Source organism: Brassica rapa, chromosome A01 (genome assembly GCF_000309985.2).
Source record: "Brassica rapa cultivar Chiifu-401-42 chromosome A01, CAAS_Brap_v3.01, whole genome shotgun sequence".
NCBI lineage: Eukaryota > Viridiplantae > Streptophyta > Magnoliopsida > Brassicales > Brassicaceae > Brassica > Brassica rapa.
In genome coordinates this window covers 2216211-2242268 of record NC_024795.2, presented here as the reverse complement: position 1 = coordinate 2242268, position 26058 = coordinate 2216211, and the positions used below count along the sequence as shown (strand labels likewise).

At 36.3% G+C, this 26058-nt stretch overlaps 8 protein-coding genes across 10 annotated transcripts; 3 read left to right on the top strand and 5 right to left on the bottom strand.

Annotated features, from left to right (window-relative positions):
* Nucleotides 1-210: 210 nt before the first annotated feature.
* LOC103847516 (signal peptide peptidase-like 1) lies at nucleotides 211-3674 on the top strand. Of its 2 annotated transcripts, none has more exons than XM_009124692.2 (4): nucleotides 211-391; nucleotides 2150-2953; nucleotides 3045-3245; nucleotides 3358-3674. In XM_009124692.2, the coding sequence occupies exons 2-4, from the start codon at nucleotides 2156-2158 to the stop codon at nucleotides 3475-3477; spliced, it is 1119 nt and encodes a 372-aa protein (XP_009122940.2). In that variant the 5' UTR covers nucleotides 211-391; nucleotides 2150-2155; the 3' UTR covers nucleotides 3478-3674. The 2 variants fall into 2 exon arrangements, with proteins under 2 accessions (XP_009122940.2, XP_009122889.2); XM_009124641.2 differs by having other exon boundaries at nucleotides 238-391; nucleotides 2147-2953.
* A 245-nt stretch (nucleotides 3675-3919) lies between these two features.
* Nucleotides 3920-7007, top strand: LOC103847421 (peroxidase 47). The gene is made up of 4 exons (XM_009124536.3): nucleotides 3920-5342; nucleotides 5411-5599; nucleotides 5693-5855; nucleotides 6382-7007. Exons 1-4 carry the CDS (start codon nucleotides 5115-5117, stop codon nucleotides 6759-6761), a joined length of 960 nt encoding a protein of 319 aa, XP_009122784.1. The 5' UTR covers nucleotides 3920-5114; the 3' UTR covers nucleotides 6762-7007.
* An 82-nt stretch (nucleotides 7008-7089) lies between these two features.
* LRRII5 (BRASSINOSTEROID INSENSITIVE 1-associated receptor kinase 1) lies at nucleotides 7090-10508 on the bottom strand. Its single transcript, XM_009124424.3, has 11 exons — nucleotides 10111-10508; nucleotides 9903-10035; nucleotides 9742-9813; nucleotides 9515-9658; nucleotides 9353-9424; nucleotides 9205-9276; nucleotides 9048-9124; nucleotides 8617-8748; nucleotides 8196-8537; nucleotides 7730-8124; nucleotides 7090-7653 (listed from the first exon to the last, which is right to left on the bottom strand). The coding sequence occupies exons 1-11, from the start codon at nucleotides 10196-10198 to the stop codon at nucleotides 7330-7332; spliced, it is 1851 nt and encodes a 616-aa protein (XP_009122672.2). The 5' UTR covers nucleotides 10199-10508; the 3' UTR covers nucleotides 7090-7329.
* Nucleotides 10509-10832: 324 nt separating this feature from the next.
* LOC103847224 (probable polygalacturonase) lies at nucleotides 10833-14774 on the top strand. Of its 2 annotated transcripts, XM_033292838.1 has the most exons (6): nucleotides 10833-11515; nucleotides 11660-12085; nucleotides 12866-12986; nucleotides 13488-13662; nucleotides 13742-13812; nucleotides 13900-14774. In XM_033292838.1, exons 1-6 carry the CDS (start codon nucleotides 11369-11371, stop codon nucleotides 14529-14531), a joined length of 1572 nt encoding a protein of 523 aa, XP_033148729.1. In that variant the 5' UTR covers nucleotides 10833-11368; the 3' UTR covers nucleotides 14532-14774. The 2 variants fall into 2 exon arrangements, with proteins under 2 accessions (XP_033148729.1, XP_009122564.1); XM_009124316.3 differs by having other exon boundaries at nucleotides 10833-12085.
* Nucleotides 14775-16359: 1585 nt separating this feature from the next.
* On the bottom strand, nucleotides 16360-18043 carry LOC103847130 (transcription factor MYB54). Its single transcript, XM_009124210.3, has 2 exons — nucleotides 17179-18043; nucleotides 16360-17083 (listed from the first exon to the last, which is right to left on the bottom strand). The coding sequence occupies exons 1-2, from the start codon at nucleotides 17336-17338 to the stop codon at nucleotides 16488-16490; spliced, it is 756 nt and encodes a 251-aa protein (XP_009122458.1). The 5' UTR covers nucleotides 17339-18043; the 3' UTR covers nucleotides 16360-16487.
* A 242-nt stretch (nucleotides 18044-18285) lies between these two features.
* Nucleotides 18286-20083, bottom strand: LOC103847034 (ABC transporter I family member 10). The gene is made up of 5 exons (XM_009124101.3): nucleotides 19733-20083; nucleotides 19500-19586; nucleotides 19091-19219; nucleotides 18877-18999; nucleotides 18286-18714 (listed from the first exon to the last, which is right to left on the bottom strand). Exons 1-5 carry the CDS (start codon nucleotides 19994-19996, stop codon nucleotides 18496-18498), a joined length of 822 nt encoding a protein of 273 aa, XP_009122349.1. The 5' UTR covers nucleotides 19997-20083; the 3' UTR covers nucleotides 18286-18495.
* Nucleotides 20084-20628: 545 nt separating this feature from the next.
* Nucleotides 20629-21645, bottom strand: LOC103846936. Its single transcript, XM_009123985.3, has 2 exons — nucleotides 21361-21645; nucleotides 20629-21280 (listed from the first exon to the last, which is right to left on the bottom strand). Exons 1-2 carry the CDS (start codon nucleotides 21523-21525, stop codon nucleotides 21146-21148), a joined length of 300 nt encoding a protein of 99 aa, XP_009122233.1. The 5' UTR covers nucleotides 21526-21645; the 3' UTR covers nucleotides 20629-21145.
* A 363-nt stretch (nucleotides 21646-22008) lies between these two features.
* On the bottom strand, nucleotides 22009-25499 carry LOC103846835 (histone deacetylase 14). The gene is made up of 9 exons (XM_009123871.3): nucleotides 25218-25499; nucleotides 24854-25056; nucleotides 24701-24775; nucleotides 23873-23974; nucleotides 23630-23701; nucleotides 23495-23551; nucleotides 23133-23384; nucleotides 22878-23059; nucleotides 22009-22423 (listed from the first exon to the last, which is right to left on the bottom strand). Exons 1-9 carry the CDS (start codon nucleotides 25249-25251, stop codon nucleotides 22123-22125), a joined length of 1278 nt encoding a protein of 425 aa, XP_009122119.1. The 5' UTR covers nucleotides 25252-25499; the 3' UTR covers nucleotides 22009-22122.
* Nucleotides 25500-26058: the final 559 nt, after the last annotated feature.

The following is a 26058-nucleotide window of genomic DNA, read 5'->3' as shown; positions in this document are numbered from 1 at the left end:
CATTAGCGTAGGCTACCTGGATTCAAGTTTGATCAGATCCGGTTCGGGTAAACGTTCCGGTTAAAAAGTTCCAATCCTAAAATTAACAAGTTAATATAGTGAAATTAAATAATAGTCTGTTGAGAAAATAAAATAAAATAATAGTCTAACCTTTGTTTTTGTTTTGGGGACTAATAGTAGCTAATTAATCATAATACGTTTTCTTTTTGGACAAAATTAATCATAATACGTTGTGACAGTGTAAATAATACGTTAGCTAATTAGATTATTAATGAATTCCAAATATCTTTTCGTTTCTTCTTCTCCAACGCATGTGAAACGTAGATGAGATCCCAATTCACTCCATTGAAGCCTTTTTAAGGGATTCAACAACGCGTTTAAGGTCTCTCAGGTGAGAACAATCTTCTGCTTTCTCATTCTATTTTGATATTTTCCTCTCGATTTAATTTCTGCAATCTGCGTCTCACTCTCTTTTGAACTGAGACATTGCTTGATTACTACAAGGTCTCCAATAGGGGTGGGCACTTTACCCGATATCCGAAGTGGCACCCGAACCCGATCCGAAAAACCCGAACCGAAATCCGAACCGAAGTAACAAAATACCCGAACGGGTATTGAATAAGGAGAGATTGGATACCCGAACCCGAACGGGTAATACCCGAACCCGAATGGATATCCGAAGATAACCGAACATATGTATAATTAACCTTATATTTCTAGTTTATATCTCTCATTTTATATAAAATATTTATATTGATACTACACATACTTTAAGTTCATATGATATACATACAATTACGGAAAAAAATGATTTGTTATTCACTTAAAATGCATGTCAAATTTTTTATTTCAAAAATTAACAAAAAGATACATCCAAAATTTTTAAAAAATAACTAAATTAGTGTCTTTTTAGTTTTAAAATGTTATGTCCAAATCTATTAACCATTCAATCTATTAGAAATAAAAATTAGTTAACTGAAAGTTATATTTTTAAATACAAGAAACTTGAGAAATGAAAATTTTAATTTTTTTTTTCAAAATCTAAATATCCGAACCCGATCCGAAATAACCGAATCCGAACTAAAAATATCCGAACCCGACCCGAACTACAAAAATACCCGAACGGGTTCTACACCTCTATACCGAAATACCCGAAAATCCGAAATACCCGACCCGAACCCGAACGGGTACCCGAACGCCCACCCCTAGTCTCCAACCTAGTTTTTGTCTCTTTGAACAAACCCCACCATTGCAAAATACGAACTTTATTTCATTTATGGATTGCTTAGTTTCCTAAAATGTCAAATCTTTTTGTTTACCTGCTTATAAACCAATTCGTGATTTGCTTTGAATCGTATAGAACCCAAATTGAGCTTGATGTCTGAAAACTACGCGTGGTTTTACAATTTTCTAAGAGCAATGCTAGGCGTTTGTTTCTTTGTATAATATTTTGGTCTTAAAACCTTTTTTTGGAAGTTGATTTGATTTTGAACATTAGTTGTCTCTACTTACTGCATTTATCATGCAAATTGCCCGTGTTTGATTTTTGTATCTAATGTAACCTCTTTTTGATTATCAATATGTTTTAAGGGCACACTTATCATAAGCCAAAAATCAGATAATTAATTGTAAACTATGCATTGTTTATAATTAAAGACAGTGATGTATTCCATTTTAGTTATAAACAATGCATAGTTTTATAGTCAATTAGTTATCTGAATTTCGAATTATGATAATTGTGGGCTTAAAGCATATTGATAATCAAAAATATTACATTAGATACTTGATTTTTGGGTCAGACACTAGATACTATAATGGACAATTTGCATGATGAATGATGTAAGTATAGCCTCGGAAAGAAATGATAGATAACTAATGTTCAAAATCAACTTTCAAAAAACTGTTTAAGACCAAAAAGTTAAGACAAAGAAACAAACTCCTCACATCCCTCTTAGAAAACTGGAAAACCACGCGTAGTTTACAAAGAATCAAACACCGCGCATCCTTCTTAGAAAATTAGAAAACCAATTTGACTTGTATAGAACCCAAATTGAGCTTGATGTCTGAATTTGTGACAGACATGTTCTGTAAAACTCTTAAAACTGAAGCTTTCTTTTGTTTGTTTCTTGTGTGATTTGATCTTTAGCAGGTTCACATGGAGACTCTATGGACTCTTTTGTATCTGCTAGAACCTGCTCCATCCGCTCTCATGCTCACAGCTGTAACCGTCACATTTGCATCTGCCTTCCGTGCACTTAACTACGGCAAAGAGATGGAGAGAAACCGTGACTTCTCCGAAGCATCCATTACACTAGACACCTCTCAGGCCTTGATGATCCCAGTCATGAGCTCTTGCAGTTTGCTCCTCATGTTTTATCTCTTCTCTTCCGTCTCTCAGCTCCTCACCGCCTTCACAGCCATCGCCTCGGTCTCATCTCTCTTCTTTTGGCTCTCACCGTATGCGTTGTACATCAAGTCCCAGCTCGGTCTCTCTGATCCTTTCCTCTCACGCTGCTGCTCTAAATCGTTTACTAGAATGCAGGGACTGCTTCTTGTGGCTTGTGCCGTGACTGTTATAGCGTGGCTTGTCTCTGGTCATTGGGTGTTGAACAACCTGCTTGGGATCTCTATCTGTATTGCGTTCGTCAGCCATGTTCGTCTTCCTAATATCAAGATATGTGCTATGCTGCTACTGTGTCTCTTTGTGTATGACATCTTCTGGGTCTTCTTCTCTGAGAGATTCTTTGGTGCTAATGTTATGGTGACTGTGGCGACTCAGCAAGCGTCGAACCCGGTTCATACAGTAGCCAACAGTTTGAATCTTCCTGGACTGGAATTGATCACAAAGAAACTGGAGCTGCCTGTTAAAATAGTGTTTCCGAGGAACCTATTGGGCGGTGTGGTGCCTGGTGTGAGTGCCTCAGAGTTCATGATGCTTGGTCTTGGTGACATGGTAACAGATCAAAACCCTTGTTGTTATAGTTTAAGATTGTTTCTTCCCATGTTTCACTAATTGAATGAAATGTTGTTTTTGTTTTTTTCAGGCTATTCCTGCAATGCTTTTGGCTTTGATCCTCTGCTTTGACCATAGAAAAAGTAGAGATGTGGTGAATCTTGTTGATCTAAAATCTTGCAAGGGGCACAAGTACATATGGTATGCACTTCCCGGGTACGCCATTGGCTTGGTCTCGGCTCTAGCTGCAGGTGTCTTGACCCACTCACCTCAGCCAGCTCTGCTTTATCTGGTACTTGTTTTCCTTAAACCAAAACTGTTGATTCATTCCAGTTTTTTTATATTCATGAGCCCCGATCAGTGTGAAATATAATGTGATTGTGATTTCTCTTTTATATATATAGGTACCATCTACGTTAGGACCAGTGATCTTCATGTCATGGCGGAGAAAGGATCTTGCGGAGCTGTGGGAAGGATCAGCATTGTCCAATCCCATTGAGAAATCTCATGAAATAGAGATCTGAGTTTATTATATCAACCAAAGATAGCTCAGAAACATAAAAACAAAAACACAAAGACGTTAGGAACCATATCAGTCAGATCAGGTGTTCTTGTATTCTCTAGTAAAAAAACACAAGTATTATATCTCATTTTATTGCATTTGTATACCTTACATGCAGCAAAAATATTCAAGGAAGTAAAATAAACATTTAAGTTCCAAGTGTATAACATCTTATATCAACTGAACTACAATTTATAAGAAAATCAATCATATGGAAACTAAGCAAAATTTAAAGTGTTTTCCAAAACACAATGATAATATGGTAGTCATCTAACATAGACTAACTAGTTGACAAAACACAATGGCCAAAGTTAGAAAAATAATGAGGAAAAGTGTAAAAAAATAAAGTTCATCTCCAATGTAGACCCAGCTCTGTAGAAGAGTATATTACGTCAAAAACAATTTCCAGATTTAACAAAAAAAAAGATAAAAACACTTCTCGGATCAACTGTTCTTGTCCTAACCGGATAAGGAAGTGGAACAATGTAGCAGTAGCACTAGACAATCCGCGTTGAAAGCACTGAGGTTATTAAAAGTGAAAATTGGCATGCGATTACATTAACAATACCAAACTCTCTTGTCCATTTCTATGGATGTCTCGGGCTAATGGAAGCCAGCTACATGTCTTGTTTGACTTTTATATCTCTGAGTTCTCTTCAATCATACATGCATCTGTATTAACTACTATAGTCACTAATCAACTCACCATTATCTTATTCACCACTGATGGATAGTCAAATTCTCTACATTTCAAAACGAAATGTAAGTTCTAAAAATTGGATCCTTCTAGATAGCTATATGTATTAGTTATCTTGATCATGTCTACAAGATCAACGTTAATTCTAGAGAAGTCTACTAATGCTAATTTATAGTGTCAAACTCCCATAACTCCATAAAATTATAAGAATCATATCTTATAGAAACCAATGGAATATAATCTTTTTGTGGCTAATTTTGGTCTGAGTTTATCATATCACTATGTTTAAGTTTTTGCCGTTCGAGGCTTCTCGAATCAGCATGTTTAAGTTTTAGTTCCTTTGCCATCAAAACTCGTTGCTTAATTAAGATTTTGTATATTTTAGTTAATATAAATATGATTTGTAGTGAAATACACATTCATCTTCAAAATAAAATAAAAAAAAAACAAGTTTTTGTATTTTAATAACAACTTGTGGTCAGGTATATTAAGCATGAGGTACATTTGGTATTAAGTTATTAATACCAATACAATTTGTGGACAAAGCGAAGTCAAGTTTTGGCAAAGGAAGAAATGGTTTTATGTGTCAAAACAACGTGCCACTTTTTCATGCAATAACATGCAAATTAGGTCAGCCATTACGAATAAAATAAGATGAGTAATTCACTTTGATAAGAGTAAACGGGAAGCCACCATAGACCACTATATCCCATCATGGGGCCAATGGTCCAATACACAATTATTATCTAATTTGGTTTTATATGTTCCAATGTTTCAACCACTCCAATATCATGAAGCCGTGACTAAGTGCGAGTACTATATATAAGCGACATATACACTAGCTTGTAAACTTAATAGCATACTTTAAAATAGCTTAAAACAAAATACACACCACTAGAGAGATGAAAAATAATAAGATGGTTAGTGTGAATTTATTGAGAGTGATTATGCTGGTGCATGCAATTATTGGGCTTCCTTATAACGTGAGGGGGTTAAGTATGGGTTACTACATGATGAGCTGTCCTATGGCAGAACAGATTGTGCAGAATAGTGTTGACAATGCTCTTCGAGCTGATCCCACTTTAGCCGCAGGGCTTATCCGTATGCTCTTCCACGACTGTTTCATTGAGGTAAAGTTTAATTGTGTGTTTCTAAGTACGTAGAAGAACCCTAATGTTTGTTTTTGTCATATATTAAGGGATGTGACGCGTCGATTCTGCTGGATTCAACAAAAGACAACACTGCTGAAAAAGATTCACCTGCGAACCTGAGTCTACGTGGCTACGAGATCGTAGATGATGCAAAAGCGGAAATAGAGAATACATGTCCAGGAGTTGTATCTTGCGCTGATATTATAGCCATGGCTGCTAGAGATGCTGTCTTTTGGGTAAGCAAGCTGATCATTTGTGATTGTATATTATATACTGAATGATATTTATAACTATTAGAGTTGGTAATTGGCTTTTTGTTTATTAATTAGGCTGGTGGTCCATATTATCAAATAGCAAATGGAAGATTTGATGGTAAAAGATCAAAGATAGAAGATACAAGAAATCTTCCTTCACCTTTTCTCAATGCCTCTCAACTCATTCAGACTTTTGGCCAACGTGGCTTCAGTGTGCGGGATGTTGTTGCTCTCTCCGGTAAGTTTTTACTTACTACACACTTTGAGCAACACCATAAAGAAAGAAAGCTAGTAGTTCAAGTAAAAAAAATGGAATTCACATAGAAATAGTTCATTAAAATAGTTATAAGCTTAAGATTTTCTTATCTAAAAATTTTTAAATATAAGAATTGAATTTGATTGGATTTGAACTTCAACTAATATATTTTGTAACTCAATTAATTGTTTGATTTAGATGACCATGCTTTATTGTTTTTTTTTAAATAGTTAAAAGTTGAATTTATATATTTAATTTCTAAATGTAACCTTAGTATAAAACTAGGTTTGTGGTGTTTTTACTTTTTAGAGTTGAATAATTTTGGTGGCTGGAAAATAAAAATAAAATCTATAATATAAGATTTTACTATTTTATAAAATATTGTAATATTAAGATACTCTACATTCACTTGGAATGAAATCCAAACAAATATCAAATGTTTATCAAGAATCCAAAGGCCATAAATTAATTTATTTGGTTGTAACTTAATTTGTGGAATCATGTATAGGAGCACATACCCTTGGAGTTGCACGATGCTCATCCTTCAAGGATAGACTTACCACCCCAGACTCTACCATGGACTCCTCTTTTGCAAAAACTCTTTCTAGAACTTGCAGTGCCGGTGACAACACAGAGCAACCATTTGATGCAACGCGTAACGATTTCGACAATGCTTACTTCAATGCGCTTCAGAGGAAATCAGGAGTCCTCTTCTCGGACCAAACCTTATTCAACTCACCAATGACCAGGAATCTTGTTAATGGCTATGCCTTTAACCAAGCTATGTTTTTCTTTCATTTCCAACAAGCCATGCAGAAAATGAGCAACCTTAATGTTAAAATTGGTTCTCAAGGTGAAGTCCGTCAAAATTGTCGCAGTCTTAACTAAGCATATATGCCAAAATGCATTAATGATTTTTGTATTAATGCTCCAACCTTTGGTTATATCTCTACTCTCTCATATGATTCATGATGAATCTCTTGTGCTACCATGTAATATAATTGGTGTAATCTTATCATAATATGTAGTTGTATACTTATTGTTTGTGGGTTTCAGATATCATCACAGTGTGTGACCTTCATCTATGTATTTAACAGATATGATCTTTCTCTCTATCCAAGACAACATTCTATTTTTGTTTTTTTTTTTCACTTGAGCATTATCCGCATATAAAGACAACATAGAACATGCCTAAAGATGTCTAAAACATGATATAAAACTTACAAACAATCCTCAAGAATTAACTTTTAAAGTAATGTTTTGAGTTTTAGTTTTTATCAAGAACATTCAAACCCCTTTTCATATAAAACTTACAAACCCCAATTCTGATTTTTCTCATGCATGTACTCACTTAAGAACCAATAATATGGAGCAGCAGAAACTAAAACCCTTAATAAATACAGAATAAGAAGTAGAAAACCAAGGACAGATAAAAGCATTAGTGTTACAACAAATCTTATCTTGGACCCGAGGGGTAATCGTTTTCGATGTGGGAAGTGGAATCTCCTATGAGCCAGGCAGTGTTCGGTTGGTTATAGTTTTGGTAACTGAAATCTTGTCTGAACATTTCCTCCTTTTGCCACTCTTCCCATCTCTCAGCTAAACCATCTCCTTCAAGCATTCTCACAACTTCAGACATTTTGGGTCTCTCCATCGGTGAGCTCTGAGTGCAGAGCAGAGCCACTTGTATCAGCTGCTCCACTTCCTCGTCTATATAATTACCCTGAAGATCCACATCTACTAGCGCTTCCAACTTCTTCTCTTTCAACAACCCTTTCACCTGTTGAATGGTACCAAAACAAATTAATACAAAAAGAAGCAACACACATCATGGACTATACACGTGTGAAGCTTACCCAGTCTAGTAACATGACATCATCGTCATTGGCGAGGCGAGCAAGGTCGAAAGCTCTTTGTCCAGTAATCAGCTCAAGAAGCATGACTCCATAACCAAACACATCCGTTTTCTCTGATGATTTTCCCGTAGAAAGATACTCAGGTGCTATATGACCAATTGTACCACGCACTGCGGTTGTCACATGCGTGTCTTTGTAGTCCATGAGTTTCGCTAGACCAAAATCACCGACCACGGCTTCAAAGTCCTCGTCCAACAATATATTAGCAGCTTTCACATCTCTATGAATGATCTTTGGGTCGCAATGATCATGTAAATACGCAAGCCCCCTTGCCGATCCCAACGCAATGCGCTGCCTCTTTGGCCAATCAAGTGGCGGCTGTGACTCCGGACGGTCTAAGGAGAAAATAAGAATATAACATTACTCACAGATCAACGCTTTAATAAGCTACAAGATGAGAGATTACCTCTTAAACAGGAGGCAACACTTCCATTAGCCATGTAGGGATAAACAAGCAATCTTTCTGTTGGAGTCATGCAAAAGCCACGAAGACGAAGTAAGTTCCTATGAACAGCCATACTGATCATCTCAACTTCGGTCTGGAACTGCAGCTCTCCACCTTGGGTGCGCTCCTCTTTCAGTCTTTTAACCGCCACTAGGGTGCCATCGGCCAACCGTCCTTTATAAACTTTACCAAAACCACCTCTACCCAATATGTTCCTGTTGCTAAAGTTATCCGAAGCAACTTGTAGTTCACGTAATGAAAACCTCTTGAGTTGTCCTAAATGAACCTCTGGGTCCTCTTCAGCTGCGAAATAATAAAAACAAACGTTTCAGCCAGAGAAAGTGTCAACGAGAAAACAGGCAAAAGGGAAGTTTCCGCTAACCTGGTACATCGAAGAAGTGGTCCTGTGGTTTTTTCCTTCGCCACAGAGCAAGTGCAATGGCTGGAACAGCAAATAGAAGCGCAGCACCTGCGGCAACTCCTCCCGCAATTGCTCCAGTGATTCTATTACTCCCTGCAGGTATTATATGAATAACTCCTTTCTTAATACATAACTGATCGGCATTGATTGTTTTCTTAATAAGTTGAATACATTTTTGGGAAATATTAAGCATAATTATACTAACAGAATTTTATATATTTGGACTTTATAATAGGATATGGTATCAAATATGTTTCATCATTGGACATTGACTGTTAATTCTTTTTCTGTCCACTCAAATTGGCAATGCTATATATTATCTATATACAGTTGTGGAAGAAGCGATAAAACCACCTATAAGATACATGGCATAGACAAAAAAGGAAAAATACCCGCAGGTGATGGCGGTGTAGGAGAGATGGGAGGAGGCGGAGAAGCGGGAAGGGGAGTCAAATTGGTGTTGGCAAAACTGTATATAACTTCCAATTAATTAATCAAATCAATCTGACATGTCCAGAAAGATTTGAAAGTAGGAGAAAGAAGCAAAACCTGATAGGTGTGAAAAGTGAAAAGGAACCATTAACAGGAATATCTCCAGTGAGACGAGTGTTTGAGAGATCCCTGCATTTCAAGATTAATATCATTTTTCTGTCCAAACAATAATCAGAAGCATTTCAAAGAAATTCGGGAGACTTACAGAACTTGCAGAGACAAGACAGCAGTCAAAGACCTAGGAATTTCTCCAGATAAGCTATTGTTATTAAGACGCCTAAACACCAATAGCAAAAAGAGCATGAGTTGATACTGACGAAAGTGGAGCAAATAATGCAATCAAACTTTTTAAGGACGTTGTGCTTACAAGAACCGGAGTTTCTGCAGTCGGCCGAGAGATGATGGGATGGGACCGCTTAAATTGTTCAGGTAAAGATCCAAGCTCACAAGTTCCGTCAAGTTCCCAAGCTGCTCTGGGATTGGCCCAGTGATGTTATTGCTATAAAGCTCCCTGTATCATTACACTTTCTTCAATATCGAATAAACTCCTATGTTTGCATAAATATATAGTCTTTTTAAGAAGAGAAGACTTACAAGTACTGCAAGTTTGGGAGCTGGCCAAGCTGCGTTACGAGCTGACCAGATAGATTGGCATTCCCAAGGTCACTGAGCAAAGATAAACTCTTAGTAACAGATGCGAAAAGCAGAACCATTCTTGAGCAGAGACAAAAAGAAAGAAAGAAAGAAGAACTCACACACGGGTAACACTGTTCTCACTATTGCAAGTAACATGAAACCAAGTACAAGGGGTAACAAGAGTAGCATCCCAACTCTGAAGCACCTTGTTAGGGTCGGATAAACTGTTCTTCAGAGCACTCAGAGCATCACCTAACCAAAAGAAGAATCAATTAAATTAAAAATGCCTACTTTATGAGATTAAAAAAAGGAGAAGAAGAAGCAAACCTTCGGCGTTGCCAGAAGTTCTGAGAACCAAATCGAAAACCAGAACCAGCCAAAAGAATCGAGCTATCTTCATCAATCTTCGTTCCATTCACAACTTCTTAAATTAAACTTTCATTTGAAGATGCTCATCATAGAAAGATCCAAGCTTTTTACACCCCCACCACAAATTAAGGATCTGGAGTCCTCGATTTGAGCTTACCACAAGGAAGCCCCCAAAAAGTCAAAGACAAAGAGCCCTCCCTCGACGCGTATTCACCCGTTGACTTTTAGTTTCAAGAGAAACCCCCTAAGCTCGATCTCAGCTGTATTTCTCGATTTGAAACTCCTCCGAGATCGCTGACCGTTGACTGATTTTTCTCCGGGGAGGATTCAGATTGAGAGAGGAAGATTATGATTGATGATAATTATACTCCAAAGAATAAAAAAGAAGAAAAAGAGTTTTTTTTTACCACTTGTTTGAGTTGGTACAGTGAATTTAAAAAATGACATTTAATGAAGAAAGAAAGAGAGACGATGACGTGGCGCATTTCGAGCTTTTAGCTGGTCAAAGTCAAACGCGCACGCACGACTTCCAACTTGGGATGATGATGATGATGATAAAAGCATGATGATACATACCACCATCATCATCGCTTTAATTACTTCGTTATCATTTAATCCATCAAATAATTGAGCCTCTCTTTCAAAAGGGTGTTGGTCCAAAATCAGCCTAGCTCAGTTTTTATACAGGCTCGTGTTTTTTTAAAATGGGCTGGATAAAATAAATATGCAAGGGCGAGTCTAAGTCGGCCCAGCTCAGTTTTTAAAACAAGCCTTTATTGTTGTGTCGGTTATATAGATTTTACAAAAAATGATGTCCAGAGATGTGATTGGACCAACAAAATAAATATATTTCTCGACATATATAAAGAATACAAATATCATTCAGTATCGACCTTACAATTTTATGAATCATCATATTTTATTGTAATAGATCGAAAAGTACAAAAAAAATACAATACGGACAGGCAACTCTGTAAGATATATCTAGTTTGTCATAAGAGTGAAAAAAAAAAAGAGCTAGTCACAATACCAGACAATTTAAAGGCCCATAGATAATGAGATGTAAAATCTTACCCGTGATCTTCTTCTTACATAAAAAATAAATTTTATTTTTTATTTATTTTTCGGAAGATATGCACTTTCTCTCCTTCCCTTTACCACCTTTGGCTTTTGACACTTCACATGCACCCTCGTTAGTGCCCTTTTCGCGACATATATGTGTCCTGTCTGTATACATTTTTTTTTTAAATTACATTTTCTTTTCTATTTCCAGACAAAGAAAAGTATAAAGAAGTCGAATATTAGAGGTAAGGTATCAAACAATCTTCCACCACCTTCGTTGTCACGAACCAAAAGCTTTACGGTAATCATTTGCACACACATGCAAGTCTGACTTTTCATTTCTCTCTCTCAAACTCATCACGAAAAGGTTCATTTTAGAACTCTTCTGTTCGTAATTATTATCCCCATCTCAGAGATTCTCTATTGTTGTCTGAATCAAATAAAGATGGAATCGGAGAAGACAAGTGTTGTGAGTTCGATCACAAGACCGTCGTGGGTGCTCCTTCTCCTTGCTTTCACCGTCTTAGCCATTCTCTCTCACCAAATCTCCTCCAATTCATTCCTCCCTCTCTTTATCTCGACCACCACCACGACCCGTATACATGACCCGGTTACATGCTCCGGGTTTTTCACCCACGACCCGTCCCCGAAACGGATCGTCATGTCAATAACCGAATTCGGCGGAGTGGGAGACGGCAAGACGTCTAACACGGAGGCTTTCCGCCGCGCGGTAAGGCATCTAAGAGGCTTTGCGGGAGAGGGTGGGGCCCAGCTTAATGTACCCAAGGGCACGTGGCTCTCGGGAAGCTTTAACCTCACCAGTAACTTCACGCTCTTCCTCGAACAAGGCGCTGTTATTTTGGGATCCCAGGTAAAAACAAAACTCTAGTTAATCTGGTATTGCTTGGCTATGAAGAGAGTTATAGTTGATTAATAGTAAGTGTTTACCAATTACCATTTGATGATTGTTCTGTGAGAATCCAAAACTTGGTTACGGCTTTGTCGGTTCGTTAAGTTTGGTTTGGTTGGTAAACACTTTCGCTAGATTACGCTAATCACGGTCACTCGTGAAAAGTCTGTAACGGACCCCACCACACCTAGTGTTTGAAAGTAGAGAGAGTTGTGTTATGAGTGGAAAAATCCTCTTTGATTTGTATAAATCTTGATCATTTTCGGATTTACTTTGTTAAATTTGCTTTTGATGTCATTAGTAGTTGCTGTAAAAAAAGGGTCTAGGAAGAAGTGAAAGAAACCATGTGGTAGACACATTAGACACATTAGACACATTAGAAAATATGCTAATAAGATTCTTATAAGAGTTAAAAATGACTAAGATTACTTTTGTCTGAAGCATGTTTTTTTATAAGAATTTAGATCTACCAGATTACTTCTGTGGTCTCTAATTTGTAGTATTAAATTATTCTTGAGTTTTGCTTGTCATGTGCCATGATACCAAGAGCTTTTTTCGTTTTTGAAATTGGTTTAAATTTGTCTGCTAGTGTCTTTTAGCATAGTTTCATGTGTTATGTAAGCTCGAAAGTCAGCTGTACTAATTTTTTTATTTCTTTCCTTGCTTTATTATTTTTTAAGTTTACATGAACTGATCACGGTTACAATTTCGATATATTTGTCTGGGATCATGGTTTGATAGGACCCAGAGGAATGGCCAATAATAGAGCCGTTACCTTCTTATGGAAGAGGGAGAGAGAGACCTGGTGGTAGACACATTAGCCTCATTCATGGAGACAATCTCACTAATGTTGTCATTACAGGTACTACTTTACTCTCTTGTTTTTATTCAGTACCCCAGTTACTTGGGTTTATTATATCTGTTCAACATTACCAAAAGCTTCTATGGACTGTTGAGTAAAATTTTAGTCTGCTTTCTCTGCAAAGATATTACCTTAATGTTTTTTTCATTCCATGACGTGAACTAGAAGGCCAATGCAAATGGAAGGCGAAATTTCTTTATATTTGGTTGAAAAGTATATTACACAAAGTAAATGCTGCGTTTGAAACAGTCAAGGCGGGTGTCATAGTCTCTGCTTTAGCCAGATCAGATGATCTATAGCTATCAGGAGAGACAGTTTAGGTTGACTTGGTTTTTAGGTTTACATGGTCTTAAAGAGTTTGGAGTTCTCTAGAATTAACTCATTGGCTTTTGGGTTCTGTCCTTTAATTCTCTGTGACTGAGAGTAATAAAGCAAATAAATCAGTTTCTAGTTCTATAATAATGACATCTAGATTTAATATAATTTTTTTTAAAACTACAGGTGAAAATGGTACAATTGATGGTCAGGGGAAAATGTGGTGGGAGTTATGGTGGAACAGAACACTGGTGCATACGAGAGGCCATCTTATTGAGATCAAGAACTCTCATAACATCCTCATCTCTAACCTCACATTGCTCAATTCTCCTTTTTGGACAGTACATCCTGTTTACTGCAGGTTCTTACTTATACTTCCAACTATTTTTGCTTGCATTTTTACATCATTTGAATAACCTGTAATGACTTTGTTTGTGCAGCAATGTTGTTATTAGAGATATGACCATCCTTGCTCCGATGAATGCTCCTAACACCGATGGTATAGACCCAGGTAAGGATGCTCTACTCTGGCTAGGATTTTTTTTTTGCTTGAATACAATCTTGTCTTGTGTCTTATTTCTCTGAATAAACATTACAGATTCAAGCACCAATGTCTGCATTGAGGACTGTTACATCGAAAGCGGCGATGACCTTGTAGCTGTGAAGAGCGGGTGGGACCAGTACGGAATGGCCATGGCACGTCCTAGTTCAAACATCATCATTAGACGAATCTCTGGTACTACACGCACTTGTTCAGGTGTTGGAATAGGAAGTGAGATGTCTGGTGGGATTTTCAACATTACCGTCCAAGACATTCACGTTTGGGATTCAGCAGCTGGGCTCCGTATCAAAACAGACGTAGGAAGAGGCGGTTACATTTCGAACATCACCATCAGTAATGTATTACTAGAGAAAGTGAAAGTTCCTATTAGATTCAGTAGAGGCTCAAATGATCATCCTGATGATAAGTGGGATCCTAAAGCTATGCCGAGAGTTAACGGGATTTATATTAGTAACGTTGTGAGTGTGGACTCGAGGAAGGCTCCTATGTTACTTGGTGTTGAAGGAGGAACGTTTCAGGACATATGTTTGAGGAATGTAACGCTTCTTGGGTTGCCTGAGTCAGAGAAATGGAAATGCAAAGATGTTTCTGGTTATGCTAGTGATGTTTTTCCTCTGTCGTGTCCACAGCTTTTGCAGAAGGAAGGTTCGGTCTCTCAGTGTTTATAGATGAGTTTGTGATTAGTAATTTTTTTTATAGAGTTACATGTGATATAGGAGGTCCATGAGTTTGAGCAAGTTTTTTTTTGGGGTGAAGATTCTTGGCCACTTCAGAAGATGCCATCTTGGTTTTCCTTTTCACATTTATTAATTTATTCTTGTTTGTGAATTTTATCCTTTTTGACACATACTTTGTGTAACGAAATGTATACTTTGATTGATTCAATAAAGATGTCTGCATATTCATTTTTACCGTCATTGTCTTGCACACCATTTGTATTTCAGTATTTCACCCACCACCAAAAGAATATAGTGTTTAGGTGCGTGAAAGCGTCGTCGTTGGTCAATAAAGTAGTTTTTCTACGTAACGACGTATAAAGAGTTGTCTTGGACTGGAAATGTAAAGTTGTTTCTCTTTGTTTATCTGAATTGCGAACTGGGTTGTTTATTTGAGAATGGTCAAATTAAGCTCTTTGTGATGAAAATTAGATAATCTTGACAAAAAAAAAAAACAGAAAAGAAAAGTAGATAATCATATATTGTAAGATGTTAATAATTATGAATACATATATCTTTAGAACTATGATGTTATGATGTTAAGAATCTTATGAAAACTGATATTATGTGTAAGGTGCTAAGGAATTTTATTGAAAACAATGATGTATAAACCACAAAAAGTATGCATGAACGTCCACAACATTTTTGAAATCAGAAAATCATAGAAAATATTTTGGGATATATGAATCCTATTTTTTGTTTTGTTTTTGTATACATTGAACATGATGAATGAGAGACGCACCAATATTATTTCAAACCCCTATAATATATGCGTTGCCACGTTGGGACTTGGGTTGGGTGAATATGTTCATCGTTACGTTTGGTTGAAAATTTGGCTGTTGTTTTTAAATATCTGAAAACTTACAAATGTTCATGCAACTATAGAAATAACGAATAAAAAACGGACATACCGTTATGAGAGTATTTATCGAGCTATAATGGCCAGGTTCAACGAGCCGAGTACAAAGGAAAGCAAAGGAAGAAGGCTTTGTCCTCAGTGACCAGTTCATCTTAAGAATTATTAGCTTATTAATTATGAAGACTTGTATATATCTTCCTCCTAACCGAACAAGCTATAATAGTAAAGCACTTGGTAAAATTGAAAAGATAAACATCTTAACACCAGAAATTAACAAAATGGAAATAAAAATAGGAAACGATTTATATATGTTCTCTTAATTTATATATTCACAGTAGATTATAAAGATTATAGATTTAAAAGATTACCAAGTGTATATAATATCTTACTGAATACATGCAGATTATATATATTTGATCTTTCACAATCGGAAAAAACTAGATGATCGAACCAAAATAATTAATATATTAAGAAATTGGATTTAAGCAAGTCCGTAAAGCCAGCAATGAGAAAACGATTTATCCGTTTCACCCAAACACCATGCAAATATTGCATGTAGTGACGGTCTAATGTAACTAACGCACTAAAAATATCATATAACATGTACCTTTTGATACAAGCTTCCACAGAGATTAACAATTTCAAGCCTTACTAGTTCCAATACATCAGCTATTTGGTAATTAGTACCCAAATACGTATTATATATTACACTTACAAGACTTGCATCTCCTTGTGTATTAATACGCCTATACACATTTGTTACATGCATCTCTACTAATTAGCAAACCATGCATTACACCAACAATAACGACAGGGACACACACGTATGCGTATGTACCAATTTAAATGCATGTGATATACGTATATACTTATATGTATAAGTTGACACCTATATATATATATTGTATAAATAGATATAAATGGACGGAAAATGAGAGTTGTAATTGATAGAAGATCCATATGAGGTTTTAAGGAAGCAAAAGGCTGAAAATGATACCTAACCCTAATGATAGATACCCTTTAAAATCATTGAGTTGTGAGAGTGTAACCTAAGAAACTAATCCAACTCCAAGAAAATCAATGAAAGTAACATTTTTCTCCCCACCATCATCTCCCGTGGAGGGTCCATCTTCAACTGAGTTCTTGTTTTGATCTGGTGTAGCTGTGTGAAATGCGTTATTGTGTTCATCCACCAACTCTTTCAACTTTCTCCTCTCAGGATAAACTTCTTTGCGTACATTCGAGATCGATGAAGATCCAAACTGATCATCTCTTGGTGCTGAAACGAAAGTGTAAGGCCAGTGACCACGACTTGTATCCTTTTGATACCTCCATAGTCCAAACTGGGAGGATCTATTAAGCCTTGTAAGACTAGAACTAGGGCTCAATATATTATGCCAACTTTGGTTGAACGTAGAAGTAGACGTAGAAGATAAGCTTTCACGTTTGCGTCTAGCCATGATGACATGAAAATGGTTCTTGACAGCGTTATCGGTCCTCCCTGGAAATAGCCTTGCTATAGAGGCCCAACGGTTCCCCTGGATCCGATGAGCTTTGAGAAGTCTCTCTTCTTCTTCCTCAGTGAAAGGTTTCTTGGTGATGTTTGGATCAAGTTGATTGTACCATCTCAATCTACAACTTTTCCCTATGAACCCATATTACTCAATTATTGATAAAAACACATAGATCCAATATAGAACATATGAAAAAGACCAAGCTATATATGAAAATATTAATTACCTGATCTTCCACAAAGATGTTGAGCAATGAAATTCCAGTTCTTGGGCCCATACTGTTCCACGAGTTGCCGGAGATGGTCGTCTTCAATAGGTCTCCAGTGACCTCTCTGACAACTGATTTTCTTATTGTCAAAACTGTTGCTTCTCCTAGACATGTCCATGGATGCTATCTCTATCTTCACCTACATCAAACAGAGAAAATTGTGAAGAAAGAGGGAAATGATGGATTAGTCTAAGGTGAAATGATAAAAAGGGTGAAAACTAAGACAAAAGAAAGAAAAATAAAAAGGAATATAAAAGAGAGGGTTGGTCTTGGTTCTCTTCTCTTAGGGTTATAGATGATAAGTCACTTTTCTTCTTTTTACAAGACACCCTTTCATTTTATATGATATGGTTATTATAATCATCTTAACAGAAAATTGGTTAATTAGAAACAAAATTATTTATTATCACCAGTCCGTGCTATTCTATACCAACATGATCATTTATACCACATACACTTTGGAGTTATGAATGCAGGCTTTTATATGAACTTAGAACATATATATTTATTATAACTTTTTTTTACGTTCTATATATATTTTTTAAATTATTATTTATAAAGCTAATGATTTTGATGATTCAGAATCATCACAACCAACATGCATTGACGATCATTCTTATTAGTTTTTCAAAAATACGTATTATTTTGTTGCATTCCACCTTATATATTTTCTGGTTACATTAAGCTAACCAATTTGTATTTTGGAGATGCAAGTAGATGTAAATCGATTATACAAGAAAAGCAAACAAACCAGAAGTCTTATACCATTGGTTGTATATGTAACAAACATTTACAAGTTATGCAATCTAAGCTTATTTTAACATTTCTGTTAGATTGAAGTGCCCGTTATTGTTATTAGATGTTGTTTCAATACTACTGGAGACTAAATGTAATGTGTGTAAACATTTTGACCTAGAGAGAAATATGAGCCAAAGATCTGGATTCGTTTTGTAAATACGAAACAAATATATTTAAGTTACAGTATAGTCATCACAAGGTATCTCCACTATTTGTGTAGTCAACGTATTAAGTGTTCACTGATTTTTTTCCTTTCGATCCGGGGACTAATCAACTTTGCTCTGAATTAGAGAATAGCTTATACAGTCTACAGGGGTACATCACAGTCTTTTACAAAAGCTACGTAAATTTTCAGTTTTCATTGCCTCTCCATGTCTCTCTATACATGCTACAACTTTTAAACTACCACTGAAGGGTGTTTGAATCAATTTATGGAAACAGTGAGAGTGACAAACCCGTGACAGGATCAGTTAAAAGTTAAAAGCCGATTTGATCAATGTAAGACGACTGTTTGGCCTTGATGAAATCTAGTACGGTGGCTGCATCACCATGCCTGACCACCCTCCCATTCTCCATATACACAGCTCCATCCGCATACTCCAGCTCCTCTAACCGATGTGTCACCCATAAGGCCGTCACGTCTCCTCCTCCTTTCTTTGCATTTATTAACTCTTTCACAGCTTTGATCACACCCAACTGTAACAATAAGCATCGATGAAGGGAAGATTAATAGTTCTGTTGAAATATAAAAGATACTCACTTCAAATGTCTATCATACAACACATCAAAGTAGCTCAGCAATCATATGACCACTAGCGTTTCATTAACAATTTTATTAGAGATAAATAAAACGCGTACCTGGTCAGACTCATCTAGGAAGGTAGTGAGCTCATCCAACAACAGCACTTTGCAAGCTTCAGCTAAAGCACCAGCAATGGCTACTCTTTGTTTCTGACCACCACTGAGAGTTTGAATCGGTCTCTGGAAACAAAAACCAGACTCTAATTTATCATAAAAAAATAGAATTAGGATAAACAAATCTTCTGTTTATTCAACTATACATAAATCCGACCTGCATATAATCACGCATACCAACAGCATCCAAAGCTGTAACCACTCTAGACTTAACTTCTTCTAGACTCATGTCAGGATACTTGCCAAGACCAAACGCTACATCAGCTTCTACAGTAGGCATCACTACCTGCCATGAAAAAAAAAGAGAACATTTCAGACTAAACACACATGAAAAGGCAACTGTTACTAACTGATCTGTCTTAGCAGTGGGAAACAAAAACAGATTGCTTAGGATAATAAAATTATTACAAATTGTGCCATTAACAAAAAAAAAAGAACATTGATTTTCTTTGCAAACAAAACTAAAGGTTTGGATTCGGAAAGAATAATTCACAATAAAAGTAAGATCCTTTAAACATCAAAACCAAATAGATTATAAGCATTGTGAGGAGAGAAAGAAACATAACCTGATGATCAGGATTCTGAAACACAAAATTCTTGGGCTTTTCCACAAAGACATTGCCACTAGTTGGATTCACTACACCTGCTAAAATCTGCAAACGTTCCAAAGCCAGAGTTAATGAAGAAGATACAAGTCCCACAGCATCGAAAGATTAGACCTTTCCCCTGACCCATGTGACTATAAGAGCTTCACGACTCTAAGACGACTTAAGGATAACGAAAGGGAGTGGAGAAAGACCTTGAGAAGGGTGGATTTGCCACAGCCATTGGGACCAAGAATCATCCATAACTGCCCTGAAGGAATCCGAAAGGAGCAGTCACGGAGAATGGGGACGGAGATCCCCGGTCTTGTAATGGCGGAGAAACAGAGATTCCGACACTCGACGGCGACATCATCGGAGACAACTCCGGTTCTACGATAAACAGAAGGAGGAACACTCGATGTAGAGCGAAGAGGGAAGAGACGAGGAGGAGGAGGTGAGAATAAACAGTTGGCGTTCATCGTCGTTGCTCGAGAAGATTTGAAGTTGCAGCTTCCTCCTTCTTCCTCTCAACCTCATCAGTCATCACAGAAGAAGGTTTATCGAACCGGTAGGCTGATTACTGATTAGTAACATTCGGTTTGGTTCGATCCGGTTTAATTTAATTTTGACATTAAACTTCTCAGCATTCAAGATTTTCTAAACGTGTTTTCATCTATGTTACATGGAAACGGAAGCGGGTACGTGGAAGCGGAAGCGTAAGGAAGCGCAAAAGCGAGATTTTTTAAAATATTAGGAAGCGGGTACGTGTTGGAAGCGTATATCCATATATAAATATATATATATATATATATATGTATATGTAATTTTTTTAAAAAATTAGGACTAAAATTATATGATTTAAATTTGAAATAAAACATTTATTCATTTATAATAATTTTGAAATGATTTTATATTAAAACTGTAAAAATACACATAAATTATGTTTACAAAAAATATTATATTAGTTATTTTTAATACTTCATAAATAATTGACACAATATGTTTCAATATGTGCTATAGCTTTAATAAAAAATCTCAATGCATAAAGATAATTTATAGTATTATTTTTGATATTTATATATTTATAATTCAATATTCATTACTATTATTATTTTTATTTTATATAGATTAAAACTATGGTTTTATATTTTATTGATATACATTGTATTTAAAAAAAAAACAGAAGCGTGATGCCAAAACGGAATCATAAGCTTCCAACATGTTTTTAAAGAGAATATTTTAGAAGCGTTTTGGAAGCGAGATTCCGCAAGCTTCCACAAGGTTCCGATTCCGATTCCTGTTCCGAAGCGGGAAGCGGACGTCCGATGAAGCTTCCGTGCAACGTAGGTTTTCATTACAAAACATGTGTCACTTGTAATGAAATAACTTCATTATAAATGATCTAGATTTTTAACAAACAGATTAATTAAGCACCAGATGATCTTGGTTTTTCAATTCCACAACATGATGATTGTGCTCAAATAGAAAAAGATTGTAAAATTTACAGTGTATACATCAACAAAACATCTTCAAGTATACAAATATTTACAAGAAATATTTAAGAGTAGATGAAAACTAATAAAGAGATGAAACTAAACATAGCAAAAAAAAAAACGTTTTTTGGATAATTAAAAAGGAGCTGAAACAATGTCCCAACCAATAGGATCTAGAAAGATTAGTCTCTCGTCTTCATCATCATAATCCTTCAAATCTAAACATCTTCCTCTTTTCTCCTCATCAGCCCTTGACCCCTCTTGCGACTCCTACATGTTTCCAGTCCCATTAATAAATATCACAAAGTAGAAGAAACAAAAAAAAAAAACGAAAAAGAGTTAATAACTACCTTTGTGAAAATATCCATAGCTTCTTGAAATGTCTTTGTTTTCATCACAAACAATGCCTCCTCTCGAGCATGTTCTATTTGATCGAGATGCAATGTCATGGGCTCTGTCTCTATCGACGACTTCCTCTCTAACATCTCCATCCTCTTGCCTACTTCCATTTTCATTAGACAAAACTGAAAAAAATAACTGATGAATCTCTCAAGAGTTTTGGTATTGTACTAACTTTTGATTCAGAAAAATGAATCATTTAAAAGATATCGCATCTTTTATATAGTATTTAAGTAGTAAGTACGATGTGGGGACGTATAAAGAAGAGATAAGAAGCTCTGTCACGCAACATGGCATGTTAGGGCGGAATAAGTCGGTGAATTGGACACGTGACATGTCATCAATGGTGGTAGCTTTCCACGTGTAGGTTTGGTTTTGAGATGAAGCAGCCAACACTAGCATGCAATTAATTTCGATTTGCATGAACACCGTAGATAACGTAAACAACAGAGTTCTACTTCTTCCCACGTTTTATATTCTATTAATTATTCGTTTAATACCCGTTGGTCGGCGCAGTGAGACATTTTCTTGGCATCTATAGGTAAACGTGGATGTTTTGATATTATAATTTACAAGCAGTGAGATATTTTCTTCGATCCATAGGTAAACGTGGAAGTTTGATAATACTATTTACAAGAACGTTAGGTTAATTTGACACATTCATATTACTTATCTAATCACAACATCTGTAGACAGTTTGAAGCAAATACTCTTCATAAACAATGAATGCTTTTGGCTCTCTCAATTGCATCTCGCACTTTCCTCATCGGTTCATCATACAAGTAAGCTGGATTATCGAACTCTGATGCCAAGCTTTCTTCCCCAAGCAAAGCTCGAAACGAGTCTGCTACTGATGCTGAAAGTGACTCAAGATTGTATCCTCCTTCCAGGAAGAACACACAACGCCCTCCGCATACTTCTTTAGCTAATTGTTTTATATCTTTAGCCAATGAGTAGTATGTTCCGGTTGTGAACTGTAGATTCGCTAGTGGATCCAGGACATGAGCATCATACCTAACCACAGATAGAGAGACAAATGAGATGGTTTAAACCAAGGTTTTAACGTTTAAAAGACCGGAAGCTGAACCAAATAAATATTTGCATCACGGTTTAATACTAATACTGTTCTACCAGGTTAAACATGGTTCAATAACCTAATTCAATATATTTTTAATATATATTTAAAATTAATAGCAGTAAATATAATATACAATTAAAATATATATAAATACCAAATATAAAACATTACTTCATATGATTGGTTTATGAATTTTTGATAGTTTTAATATTTTATTTTATTTAATAATTTTGAAATTCGATCCAGCTACGTCTGGTTCCGTTACTAATTAAACCAGTTATTATATCCAATCCGACTATATAACCGGTTCATGTCGAACATGTCCAATCATCCGGATCGGTCCGGTTTTAAAAATATTGGTAACATAAACAAATCAGTTTCTCTACTCACCCGGCAGAAACAAGAATAAGATCTGGCTTGAAACGTTGAACACATGGAACAATGATTTCTTCAAAAGCAGTTCTCATTGCAATATCACCTGATCCTCCAGGTAAAGGTAAGTTCAGGGTGGTGCCTTCACCTTTTCCTTTGCCTATGTCACTCATCTTCCCTGTTCCAGGATAGCTTCCATCCTGCACATTTTTACATAACATAACATAACATAACGACTTCTTGAACTAAAAATAACAAGTAGACCGTACTTACCTGATGCGTTGACAAAAAGAATATATCAGGATCCTCAGAAAACGCATCGTTTGTGCCATTTCCATGGTGAACATCGAAGTCAATAATGAAGACGCGTGTCAGACCATGTGCTCGTTGAGCATGACGAGCTGCGATTGCTACATTACCAAAAACGCAGAAACCCATAGGGCCTTTTGGCACAGCGTGGTGTCCTGGAGGTCTTATCAATGCAAAGCCAGTTGGAGGGTCGAAGCTGTTTCTTGATGCTGTGACCTGAAACGTATAGTCATATCAAGTTGCTAAGAGATCTATAACCATTTCCAATATTAATGAATCCGAAGCAGTTAAAAGCAAGGCTAACATGGTGAAAGATGAGACATCACCACTGAATCAACTAAAGCCATTCCAGCTCCTGCTGCGATAAGTGAATCTTGGAATGTCTGGGGACAGAGGGAAGAGATTTAGACAGGGAAAATGATTCTTTTGGAGATGTAAAGGGATGAGCACAAAGCACTTACCGTTGAAGTGGCGTATGTTGGTCCAGAACCTTCAATGAAAATTAGTCCTGAATCTGAAGCTTCACCCATTGCCTGAACTAAGAATAAATTTGTAAATGGTCAGATAAACTCAAACTCATATTCTTTATTATCTGCAAACCTACTTTCTTTGCTATATTAGGCGTCTATTACTGGTTGCTTATGGAATAAAAAGTTTGTCAATAGATAGATGCTTAATAATATAACATGAGGAAAGTGAATAACCTTCTCCAGGCCTAAGACATAAGCTTTTTCGTGAACATTTGCAATGTCTTCTATAGTCGCATTCTTGAAATTTGCAAGTTCAAGAATCTCCGAGCCACGGAACTGAAATACAATACTACATGAGAAAATTTCAAGCTAACTTAACTTTCCACAAGAATTGTGATTCATAGATATTTATATATACATATACATACGGCCTGAGCGTTTTTAACTCAACCCGAAGTACCTACCTAGACCCGAACCGGAAAAACTGAAACCGAATCCGAACTGTTATACAAAAATATCCGAACGGGATTTATGAACTTAGTACTTTGGTGTTTGGTTATAATCCGAACCGAACCGACATCCGAACTAGGATCCGAAGATATCCGAAATTAGTTAAATATGTTAACGTTTTTATATATTTAAGATGATTTAGATATTTTAGGATATTCAAAATATTTTTTTAGTTTGTTTTAATTGTTATTTTGAATACTTTTTAGTTAATTTAGATAGTTTAACTAATTTTTAATTAGATTTGTAAACAATTTAAATATTTTGAAAAAAAAAAAATTGTCAATTTTTAAGGTTTAAAAAAAAAAATTTGGATGATTTTAAACATTGGTTACATCCGATCCGAACCGAACCCGAAAGGAACCGAACCGAAACCGATCCGATAATTAGTAAAACCCGAATGGTACTTCTGAACAAAACACCAAAAATCCGAAAATCCGAATTATCCGGACCGAGACCGAACGGTCCACCGAACGCCCAGGCCTAATACATACTGATCTGCATCTTATTGAGATTTGCCTTAAAAGATAAATGAATGTCAAGAGATTAAATCACCTTACGAGTGAGCTCATTCTTCTCAAGAGCTGTAACAATAGCAGGAACTCTTGCGCTGCATTCCGGATGCGAGTCCTGTCAGGAAAATAATAGTTTAAAGAATGTGAAAGAAAAGGACATAAAGCAAATACAGTAATTTAAAGAGAAAGATACCTTGTTATGACCCAGTGCAGCAGATACACTATAGATGACACGAGCATCGGTTAACTGCTGGACAGAAGGTAACAGAGGATCCTTCTCTGTACTAAATGAGCAACAAATGTAAGCTCCCTTGTTGTGCTTCACAAGATGTTTTCTCCACAAACTCAATCCATTCCGCAAATTAAAACCTCTGATCCCAGAAACTTCACCACTTCCTAAAAACAATAAAAATGTCACTTCCAGTACAGAGAAAGATTGAGAACATGGGAAGCTCATCAGTCCTTTAGTTGAAACGTAAATGAGGAGCAGACAAAACAGCATCACCACATCAACCCAGACAGAAACACTAGCTGATAAAGAGGAACAAGAGAATTACGAGGAACAGATAGAGGCCGGACGGTAAGCGTCATGAACACTGATTGTTTCTCTCAGTTAAGCTCAGATGGTTGTTGGTACGCAGCCGCAAGAAGATTAGAAAAGAAAACAAAGGGATGGATAGGCTTTTTACGGCCACACTTCCCACCGAAGAATAAAAACAAATTATTTAAGTGAAAATTATTTAAGATAAGATAGATTTGGCGCAAGATGATGAATTCACTACAACAGAAGAATTAGGAGTTTTGCGAAGGCAACTGATTTTGGCATATCGAGAAGAAAATACTTTTTGGGAACAGAAAAGCAGGGATCAATGGCACAAAGATGGGGACAGGAACACAAAATTTCATCATGCCACTACAAAACAACGAAGAGCCCAGAATCGGATAATTAGTATCAAAGATAAACATGGGAAGCTGGTCGAGAGTGAAATTGGGGTGGAGAACGTGGCTGTTCAATACTTTCGAGATCTCTTCTCTACTTCTTTACCAACAGAACTAGACGCTTCCCTCCGCTTCATCTCAGGAAAGGTGTCAAGTACCGACAATAGGTTACTTTTAGAGGAACCGTCGGAACAAGAAATTAGAAAAGCTCTCTTCGATATCAATCCAGATAAAGCTCCCGGTCCAGATGGCATGACTAGTAAATTATTTCAGAGATTCTGGCGGGAAATGCGGCAAGACATTATTAGACTTGTCCGAGACTTCTTTGCGACAGGCAGTTTTGATCCATTATTGAACCAGACGAATATATGCCTCATCCCAAAAAAGAAGAAACCTCGAGACATGACTGAATTTAGACCTATCAGTCTTTGTAATGTTAGCTACAAGATTATATCTAAG